This window comes from Panicum virgatum, chromosome 2N (assembly GCF_016808335.1).
Source record: "Panicum virgatum strain AP13 chromosome 2N, P.virgatum_v5, whole genome shotgun sequence".
Taxonomy (NCBI): Eukaryota; Viridiplantae; Streptophyta; class Magnoliopsida; order Poales; family Poaceae; genus Panicum; species Panicum virgatum.
In genome coordinates this window covers 46,329,608-46,340,607 of record NC_053146.1, presented here as the reverse complement: position 1 = coordinate 46,340,607, position 11,000 = coordinate 46,329,608, and the positions used below count along the sequence as shown (strand labels likewise).

At 46.0% G+C, this 11,000-nt stretch overlaps 1 protein-coding gene across 1 annotated transcript; it reads right to left on the bottom strand.

The window, feature by feature from the left end:
• Positions 1-9,063: 9,063 nt before the first annotated feature.
• Positions 9,064-10,101, bottom strand: LOC120660743. The gene is made up of 2 exons (XM_039939375.1): positions 9,582-10,101; positions 9,064-9,486 (listed from the first exon to the last, which is right to left on the bottom strand). The coding sequence occupies exons 1-2, from the start codon at positions 9,977-9,979 to the stop codon at positions 9,312-9,314; spliced, it is 573 nt and encodes a 190-aa protein (XP_039795309.1). The 5' UTR covers positions 9,980-10,101; the 3' UTR covers positions 9,064-9,311.
• Positions 10,102-11,000: the final 899 nt, after the last annotated feature.

The following is an 11,000-nucleotide window of genomic DNA, read 5'->3' as shown; positions in this document are numbered from 1 at the left end:
TCCTACTCCTCTGCAATTTTTGGTCCTTTTTAAGAATGGATCACCACATTTGTTCTATAGGGAACGGATTGTCTCCATTGCCCTTAGCCTGTCTGTCAGCCCGAGCGCCCAGAGGTGTGCCGTGGGGAGGCGCAGCGTGATGGCTCGATGGATGGCGGGGAGCTTAGGTATATCGGTTTTTTTTCTTTTCTCTTGTTTTATATAAAAGTTTTTTGACCCAAACTTTTTCTATTTTGGGTGAAAAAATCTTCAATTTTTTTATAATTTTTTCTTAAAATTTACTTTTTCAAATTTTTTAACAAATTTTTTCCATCTTTCTTCAATTTTTTCTGAAAAATATCTCCGTAAAAATTTTATTAGAAAATGATGAAAAAATTACTAGAAAAAGAAAAAAATGGTCGGAAATCGATCATATGGAACCTCTCCCTACGATCGTAAATTAGCCCTGCCGAACCCGCGCAGGGGAGGTCTCTCGCTTCTCATCACTGAATCACACTGTCCACACTCCGGACAGAAGAAGCTTGCAGTGGGAGTGTGGGACTGCGCGGGTCATCAGATAGTCTGCTTGTGTTCGATAGCCGGAAGCTTCTGTTGGGATTTGGATCGATGGCCACCAAGCCCAATCGATCTAGCCACCTAATTACTGGTGCATCGTATAAACAAAAGCGGGCCTTCATTTCTACACACATGCTTCGACGATACTTTCCGGTTACTTTCCGTTGGCTTTGGCTTATATGTGGTCACTTATATGTTACAACTTACAAGTCATTTTTGCGAGTCGACCACATCTATCGAAAAGTTTGGCCTCACACCGATGGTTATTGGCACAATTAATTAATTTATCTAATGATAAGACTAATGCACGACTCGCAAATAAAAAAGTTCATCGCTTCAATATCCGGGACCGTGAGTGGCGAGGCTGCAGCTAAGCTAAGGTGCTGCGTTGTCTCCAACATCACGATTGCGATTAAAAAAAAAGTGTGTCCAACACATTAAGAAAACCAATCTAGATATCGTCCATATGTACAACAGCATTATGGGGGACAGCTGATGTGGTCGTTCTTCTTCTATTCTTTTTCTCGCCAGTACCGGTAGAAACGATCATACGTGAAACTAAAAGCTGAAGAGACTTGCTTTTGTCAACGCATGGCATTCGGCATATTTGCGAAGCCTACAAAGCAAGTACTAATCAGGTATTAGCTATTGGGCCAGGCAAGAGTGCAGGAAAAGGGGGTCCTAGGATAAACGTTATTTTGCTAGGTTTGGTGGGTCCTTCGGAATAATGCAGAAAAAAAGTGATAGAGATATACTCCTATTTATTTCTAAACACTCCCAAATTCACGCTATGAATATATCACATTATCACACTCTACTCCAATAAGCTCAGTCTCAATGCATAGTTTCATCGTATGGTTATCTAGAGCAAAAACTAGGTAACCGAGACAGATAAGTTTTGTGGGGATGAAACTCCTCTCACATCCTATGAAACTCTTATTTTTCTCTCCTCATAAATATCCTGCCATGTAAACAAAATTTAATGCCCATGAAACTCGCATGAAACTCCGACTGGTCTAAGGATATTCAAGGGACCTGGTTGTCATGAGATGAACGAAGTCATTCCCAAAGGATAGTCACATTGAAAGAATAGCATCATTAATTCACTAAATAAATCTAAGAAAATGTTAATCACCCAAACTGAATTTAGGGCTCGAATCTGTGATATGCCAACACAAACCCGGCCAAATGCAATAGTACGGTGATATATGATGATCAACCAAGCTGATCCAAGTCTCCAAGACCATCGCTAGCTAGTGCCTTGGTTCCTGTTTCATAGAGCTGTTGTGTCCTTCCAGCTGCTTTGAAATTGGCAACCCTTTTCCAACCCCATATATCGAAGATTCCATTTTGATGCCGTTTGTATCCCCCGTCAAGCTGCGAGATTCCAGGGCATCATGCTTTCGTATCCCCCACTTCCTTTCGGCATCAAATCCCGACGCACTGCGATTCATCAGTGTATACTTGTGTCCGGAATTGTTCCACGAGTTCGTTTAGAAAAGTAGATCCAACAGGAACCAAGAGTTCAGTCAGAAGTCTGAACAGGGATTGCAGATACATGCATGTTTTCATAAATTCCTCGCTTCTTTCCATTTGATTGAACATGGATGGATGCGAGAAATTTCAGAAATTGGATCTCAATTCGCAAGCTGGCACTGAAAAACAGTCACTTCTTTCCATTTGATTGCACAGGCTTGCAACTGGCACTGAGAAACAGTCACTTGCTTTGACCTCGTGTTCATGGGATTTTCTGCATACGAGTATCTTTCATTCTCTCCCTAAACCCCTCTAGTTTATGTTGGATTGATCTCTTTTCTAATAGACCCAACGGTCTATTAGGACCTTGATTTGCGCCCTGATCGGGGGCGCCCAACCTTAATGGTTGGTGGGCCCCCGCTGCACAGCGCTAAATAAAGAGGGGTGAAGGGGCCGGGGCACGGTGACCCAAGTTCGCCGCACCGCCAGTACTCCCTCCCACATTCTAAACCCTAGCCGATCTAGAGAGTGCGCTGGAGCAGCGGGAAGCTTCACCACCGTCTCCATCGACGTTGGTCCATCAGCGTCGTCGCCATCATCCTCGACTTCGACGTCACACTCACGACTCCACTACGCCGCTCGTCGCTGCCTTAGAGCAGATTGTCATCAGCGAACCGGAGATGGCCGCCGGATCGAGCTCCAACGCTGGTGGTGATTGTCTCTCTCTCTCTACTCTCTCACTGAGTTCCCTCATATATCACTTATGCAATAGATCTAGAGTCTTTTGCACTTGATGTAGAGAAAAGGAAAGAAATCCCACTCGATTTATGCACTGTGTCGATCCTAGAGTCCTATCAATGGTATCAATCGCCTACACACGTGTAGATCGAGGTCGGGATAGAAAGATTCGAGTACGAATCGAAAGCAAATCAAAAGAAAAAGATCGATTTCGAATCAAATCGAACAGCAAACCCTAACCCTAGAGCAAAGGGCGGTGGGTACTGATCTGCACCGTCCCACAGCCGGCCGCCATCGTGCGGGACAGACCCGCACAGCCCGCTTCGTCGGGGCGCGGGACAGGACGCTCCGCCGCTCGCCGCCGGGACGCCGGGGCGCACGCGCGTGGGCTCGAAAGCAAGGCGCCATCCATGGCGAGCTCGACGGCGGCGCGCTCACCCACCGGCGAGCGCGCACACCGGCGAGCAAGCCGCGACGGCGCCGCTTCGCCCTCTCCTCCGCGGCCGCCATGGCCGTCGCCTCCGCTCCGTGGCTGCCGCTGCGTAGTGTGGAGAGAGAAGGGGGAGGAGAGAATGACGCTAGGGTTTGGGGTGCGGCGACGGTGACGCTTTTTTGTTTAGGCGAAAACCGCGGACGTCCGTCCGATCCAAATCAACGGCCGCGAGAACGTCTCGCCTTCTGGGCCGGCAAGCGGCCCAGGCGGGCGGGGGAGGGGACGCCGCGGCGGGCCGTTTCGGCGGCCTGGCCGTTGGCTGTCGGGCCTCGGGCCCAAGGAAGGGTGGCCGAGCAGGCCGCGGGCCGGTTTTGCTCCTGGGCTGCTGAACAGTGTTTTTCGTTTTATTGTTTTTTCTATTTTTCCAGAAGCAATTTCAATAGTTTTTTGAATGAATTTGTTTATAGTTTGATCTCTATTCAATTTTGCACCAACGTGTATATTGTTTAGAGCTAAAAGTTCACAGTATTGCTTCTGAAAATAGAAATTTTCTACATGTTTCCGCTACAAAAGTCATTACAGTTGTTCTTTACTTTAATTCGAACCAACGAGACAATTAAAGTTTAAGAGCATGATTAAAAGGTTATTTTTGAGGATTATAGTATTGTTAATTTTCTGACCAACGTTGTTAATTACAATACTGCAATTTCATAGTTTTTGTGCATTTATTTCTATTTCTGCCCAACGGTGATATAGATTTAATTGCATAAACAGTTGTATGTTCTATTTTGACCAACGTTAGAATTTTACATGCAATTGTTGTTATTATGTTCTCACTATTTTTTGAAATTTTCAGCGGGGATGAACTTGATGGGATTCATCAGTCACATTCCGACTCTAAAAGGAGACAACTATGGCGAATGGATCAAGAAGGTTGATCTTGCTTTCGTCTGTGGAGAGGTGGATGAGATGATCACCACTCCAAAGCCCACTGAGCCACCGGCTCCAGTGAGAGGGGAATCTGACACTGATGCTGAGTGGCAGAAAAAGCAAAGGGACTATGCTCCCTTAAAGATGGCTTATGATCTCGAAAAGACAAAGTGGAATAACGCCAACAAGAAATGTGTGGCAGTTATAAAGAACACAATTGATCCTAACATTTTGGGTTCAATTGGAGAGTGTGATTCAGCTGCTGAGTACCTTGTAAAGATAAAGAATCAGTTTACTGGTTCTTCAAAGACTTATGCTACACAGATCATAGAGCAGTTGATCACAAAGAGGTATTATGGCAATGCCGGTACAATAAGAGATCATATCATGGGGATGTGCGCTTTGAACTCCAAGCTCAAACCAATGGACTTGGATCTTAAAGAAGAGTTTATGGTGCACTTGGTATTCGCTTCTCTGCCAAAAGAGTTTGCAACATTCGTTGTAAACTATAACTCACAGCCAGAGAAGTGGAACATGGAAAAGGCAATTGCCATGTGTGCACAAGAGGAAGATAGACTCAAGAAACAGAATGGTGGGTCTGTCAATTTTGTGCGTAATAACAAGAAAAGGCCTTTCCATGCTGCTTCTTCCCCAAAGTCCAAAGACAAAGCACCTATGCCACAGAAGTATCAGCAACAACGCACTCCAGCACAAGATGAGTGTTTTCACTGCTTTGACAAGGGGCATCGTAAAACAGATTGTCCCGCTTATTTGAAGATGATAATGGCAAAGAATGGTGAGAATGTAATTTCATTTGTTAATGAATCCCTGTATTTAAAGTTTTCTAAATCTACTTGGTGGATTGATTCTGGTGCAACTGTGCATGTTGCAAATTCTTTACAGGGATTCCGTTCGACAAGGACTACGCAAAGAAGCGAAAGACACATTAAAGTCGCGAACGGAGTACAAGCAGATGTTGAAGCTGTTGGCGATGTCTCCATCGAGCTAGTTAATGGTTTCATGCTTGTATTAAAAGATGTTTTATTTGTTCCTTCGCTTCAAAGAAACTTGATCAGTGTATCACGCTTAGACACAGATGGTTTTGGTTGTCATTTTGCGAATGGCAAATGTGAACTATGGTTTGATAATAATTGTATTGGTGATGCTGTCCTTTACAATGATCTTTATTTATTATCTATGCGTGATAAAGTGCATTCTGTATGTAATGTGAATGTGAATGAATCCTTGTCAGAGAAAGAAACAAAGAAAAGAAAGAGAACTCAAGATACTTCATCGAAATTATGGCACTGTCGTTTAGGCCATATTTCGAGGGGGAGAATTGAAAGATTAGTGAAAAGTGAAATTCTTCCACAGCTAGAGTTCTCTGATTTTGAACAATGCGTTGAATGCATTAAAGGAAATTTTGTAAAGCAAATTAAAAAGGGTGCCAAACGAAGTGCAGGAATGTTAGAAATAATTCACACTGATATATGTGGACCGTTTCCTGTGAAAAGTGTGGATGGATATGATTCGTTCATAACATTCACAGACGATTACTCCCGCTATGGTTACATTTATCCAATCAAAGAAAGATCTGAAGCATTGGATAAATTTAAAATATTCAAAGCTGAGGTTGAAAATCAGCTTGACAAAAGAATTAAAATAGTAAGATCAGACCGTGGAGGGGAGTACTACGGTCGACATACCCCTTATGGACAAGTTCCTGGACCTTTTGCGAGGTTTTTACAGGAAAATGGTATAGTTGCCCAATACTCTACACCGGGGGAGCCTCAGCAAAATGGAGTAGCTGAAAGGCGCAACCGTACACTAATGGATATGGTGCGCAGTATGATGAGTTATTCCACATTGCCATTGAGTCTGTGGATGGATGCGTTAAAAACCGCCATCCATATTCTCAACAGAGTGCCAAGCAAATCGGTGCCCAAAACACCGTATGAGCTATGGACAGGAAGAGAACCCTCACTGACTCACCTACGGGTCTGGGGGAGCCCAGCTGAGGCTAAAGTGTTTAATCCAAATATTGAAAAACTGGATCCCAAAACTGTAAGCTGCCATTTTATAGGCTACCCTGAAAAGTCGAAAGGTTTTCGTTTCTACTGCCCAGACAGACATACAAAGTTTGTAGAAACGAGACATGCTGTCTTTCTAGAAAGTGAAATGATCAGGGGGAGCATGGTACCTAGAGAAATTGACCTTGAGGAGAAGCGGGTGTATGTGCCTACTCCTATGATTCAAGAGCCATTTTTCTCACTACCTGTTGATGCTGCACCAAAAGTTCCTGAAATAGTGACACCAGTACCTTCTTCGGTTGTTACTGCGCCAACTATTCCAGTTATTACGGTGTCAACACCTGTCGCAACTCCAACCATACCAACAGTGAGCGAAGGTTTGGAACCTGTCATCCAGGAACCGCCCGAACCCGCGATTGGACATGAGGAGGAGGAGCTACAGCCCCCTATGGAAAATGTGCTAGAAGTTGAGGCACAAAATGTGCCACAAGCAGTGGTCCTTAGAAGGTCACAAAGAGAAAAAAGGTCGGCTATTTCTAGCGATTATGAAGTTTATAATACAGAAGAGGTTCATATAGAGGGAGATCCCACTTCATATGAAGAAGCCATGAGAAGTATTCACTCATCTAAATGGCTGGAAGCTATGAAGGATGAGATGAAATCAATGAGTTCCAATGGTGTTTGGGACTTAGAGGAAATTCCTAAAGGAGCCAAAACAGTAGGTTGTAAATGGGTTTACAAGATAAAACATGACTCCAAAGGGAATGTAGAAAGATTCAAAGCACGACTCGTGGCAAAAGGCTTTACGCAAAGAGAAGGGATAAACTATAACGAAACCTTTTCTCCGGTTTCGTGTAAAGATTCCTTCAGAATTATAATGGCATTGGTGGCACATTATGATTTAGAGTTACATCAGATGGATGTAAAGACGGCATTCCTTAACGGGGATTTGTATGAAAATGTTTACATGGCACAACCAAAATGTTTTGTCGTGAAAGGAAAAGAACATATGGGGTGTCGCTTAAAGAAATCCATTTATGGATTAAAGCAAGCCTCTAGACAGTGGTATTTAAAGTTTGATGAAACCATAAGAAAATTTGGGTTTAAAGAAAATGAGGAGGACAATTGCATTTATGCAAAGTTTAGAAGTGGAAAATTTATTTTCCTGATCCTATATGTGGATGACATTCTACTTGCTAGTAGTGATGTTGGTCTGCTACTGGAGACAAAGAAGTTCTTGTCCTCAAACTTTGATATGAAAGATCTTGGTGAAGCTTCATTTGTTTTGGGAATTGAAATTCACCGAGATAGAACAAAGGGGGTATTGGGACTGTCACAAAAGGCATACTTAGAAAAAGTTCTAAAGAAATACAGTATGCATATGTGCAAGCCTTCACCTGCTCCAATAGCCAAGGGCGATAGATTTGGGAAATTTCAATGTCCCAGGAACCAGTATGAGATCGATCAAATGAAAGCGGTTCCATATGCTTCAGCTGTAGGAAGCATACAGTATGCTCAAGTTTGTACACGCCCTGACTTAGCTTTTGTTAACGGGATACTTGGCAGATATCAAAGTAATCCAGGACAGGCACACTGGATTATGGTAAAGAAAGCATTACGTTATGTGCAAGGCACAAAAGGCCTCATGCTAACATACAGAAAATCCGATTCCCTAGAGATAGAAGGGTACTCAGATGCGGATTTTGCGGGGGACATCGATGACCGAAAGTCCACGTCCGGTTATGTGTTCACACTCGCAGGGGGAGCTATATCGTGGAAAAGTTCCAAACAAAGCGTCACTGCATCATCAACGATGTACGCTGAATTTGTGGCATGTTATGAGGCCTCGGGGCAGGTTGAATGGTTAAAGAAATTTATACCCGGTTTAAGAGTGGTAGACAGCATACAAAGACCACTCAGAATGTACTGCGACAATGAACCAGCAGTGTTTTATGCTCACAACAATAAGTCAAGTGGTGCTGCCAAACACATTGACATAAAGTTTTATGTTGTGAAGGAGAAAATCCAGAATCACTCTATTACACTCGAGCATATAAGTACAAAGAAAATGCTTGCGGATCCGCTCACTAAAGGCTTACCACCCAATGTGTTCATGGAACACATAGCCGGCATGGGTTTAAGGGAAAGCCTGTGATTTCTGGAAAACAAAAAGGGCCCAAGAGATAAAGAATTTGTTTCAAAACAGTGATGTGTATGGTAGCTGTTGAGTCCATCGGTCTTGAACCGTGACGATAAAGCATGCTCTATTCATTAATCTGTGATGGAACAACTAAAGAAAAAAATTTAGTTAAAGTATAAAGTTAAAAGAACAAAGTGAGATCAAGGGGGAGAATATTGGATTGATCTCTTTCCTAATAGACCCAACGGTCTATTAGGACCTTGATTTGCGCCCTGATCGGGGGCGCCCAACCTTAATGGTTGGTGGGCCCCCGCTGCACAGCGCTAAATAAAGAGGGGTGAAGGGGCCGGGGCACGGTGACCCAAGTTCGCCGCGCCGCCAGTACTCCCTCCCACATTCTAAACCCTAGCCGATCTAGAGAGTGCGCTGGAGCAGCGGGAAGCTTCACCACCGTCTCCATCGACGTTGGTCCATCAGCATCGTCGCCATCATCCTCGACTTCGACGTCACACTCACGACTCCACTGCGCCGCTCGTCGCTGCCTTAGAGCAGATCGTCATCAGCGAACCGGAGATGGCCGCCGGATCGAGCTCCAACGCTGGTGGTGATGGTCTCTCTCTCTACTCTCTCACTGAGTTCCCTCATATATCACTTATGCAATAGATCTAGAGTCTTTTGCACTTGATGTAGAGAAAAAGAAAGAAATCCCACTCGATTTATGCACTGTGTCGATCCTAGAGTCCTATCAGTTTACACTTCAGTTTACACAAACAGCAGACATGGCCGTTCGTTCGGCTTCATCAACAGTTTACAATATTCGCGGTTCTCCCCTGTACCCTCCACGAAACTTCAATTAAATTTGCACCTCGAAACTCATTTCCCCCCGTCTCTCGCTCACTTCTGAAAGCAAGGATATCATATCATCACCGGCCGGTATGTATGCAAAGAGCAGTGGCCATCTCTCTATATGCTTGTGCATCGGCCCTGGATGCTAGCCTAGCCTACCTAGCTAGTAGGCTACCGCGACTAGTCTCCTCGGCGCGCCGCGGATCGCCGCCGCCGCCGCCGGCCGTGGCAAGCCTCGCCGCATGCGCTCCTTCTTGACGATGGCCTCGTGTTCCCTCGCCTCGTCTAGCAACATCTGCTGCCACCGGCACTCCTCGCTGCAGAATCCCTGGTCGCCTCTGCGCACCAATCAACACACGCGTGCAACAATTAGACATGCTTGCACACAACAACTACACGACATGAGAAAGGTGTGTTTGAGAATCTATCACACCTGTACATGTACACGTCCTTGTTGGGGCTGAGCTCCCTCCGGCAGCGGGAGCAGGCCCTCAAGAAGCTGCCGCACGGCCCGCGGCGGTGGCGCGCCGCCGCCGGCAGCAGGACCACCTGCTGCTTCAGGACGATGTGCGAGTGCGGCGGCGGCGCCGGCGTGATGTGGTGCCGGTTGTGCTGACGGACCAGCATCTGCAGCCCGACGCCGCCGGCCGCGGCGGCGGCGTCGCGCTTCCGCCGTTGCCGCCCGTGTTCTCGGCGCCCTCTGTCGTGGCGAGTAGCAGCATCGACGACGCTCTTGGCATGCTCGTCGCCGGCTCCGCGGTGGTGGTGGTCGTCGTAGCCACCCTCCTCCCCGAGGTGGAAGATGCTTCTCTGGCTCGGCCTGGGAAGCATGGCAGAGTGGCGGCGAGGCGCCCGGGGAGGAGGGTGGGTGCGTGGCGGCGAGGCGACCACTGACCGCTTCCTCTCCCTTTTGAGTTACGTTGTTCTGTCGAGGAGTGTGTGTGAGGGGGAGAGGAGTGATGGGTATTTAAAGGCGCTTGGTGTCCATGAGGAGGGTGCAAGTATATTTGATCAGTACTATGCTTATTCTCCGATGTTCTCTGGCTGCAAGTGGGTCCCCAGTTGATGTGGGCATCACGAATGTATATGGTCGCGAGCGCCTCTAAGGTGGGTCCCTTGGTGCACTTTGGTCAGGGTCCTAATAACTCTGTTCGTTGGACTGGAGTTGGAGCTGGTGGCTGGAGTGGTGTGAGAAAAAAATAATGTTGACCGGCTAGTGGCTGGAAGCTGGTGCTGGAACGGTGTAAGAGGAAAATACTGTTGGACTGGAGGCTGCTGGAGCTGCCGAACAGAGTGAATGTATAAGACCGAGCTGTCTTTAATGGTGAGTCCCATTCACAGAATAAAAAAGTAATTTCAGTGTCTCTATTCTCCCTCTATCTCTCTTCCTATCTGTCCGTCTGCACAGAGCTGTGGCACAGCAATCGATTTTTTATTTCTTGTGACCCGGTTTTTAGTTTAGAGTGGTCTTTACCTTTTTCTGTTAGAGCCCCTCTAGGACCGGACCTGGTATGTATAAGGTCGGTCTTAAGACCCTTAGGACCCCTTGTTCTGCAACACTATGGATGCTGCTGGAGTGCTGGTATTCGAGAATTGCTGCTATCCATTGACTTTGTGTTTGCGAATTGGAGAAAGCTGATGACTGCCCAAAAATGATGAACAGTGGGTATGCTTGCCGAAAATTATTTAATCACTGCCACGTTCCATGCACTTGATGTAACTGCTCCAAACCAGTTATATGGCACAACAATTGCTGCATCTCACACGCAGTTAGGCACAGCGAGTCTGGCACTCTGGCTGCAAACGGGAGTGGCAGGTACCAGTGTCTGCTACGCCTAAGTACTCCCTGTTC

Coding starts and splice junctions, on each gene's coding strand:
- LOC120660743 (XM_039939375.1), bottom strand. CDS start 9,979: ATGCTTCCCAGGCCGAGCCAGAGAAGCATCTTCCACCTCGGGGAGGAG. Junction 9,487..9,581: donor AAGGACGTGTACATGTACAG/GTGTGATAGATT, acceptor ATTGGTGCGCAG/AGGCGACCAGGGATTCTGCA.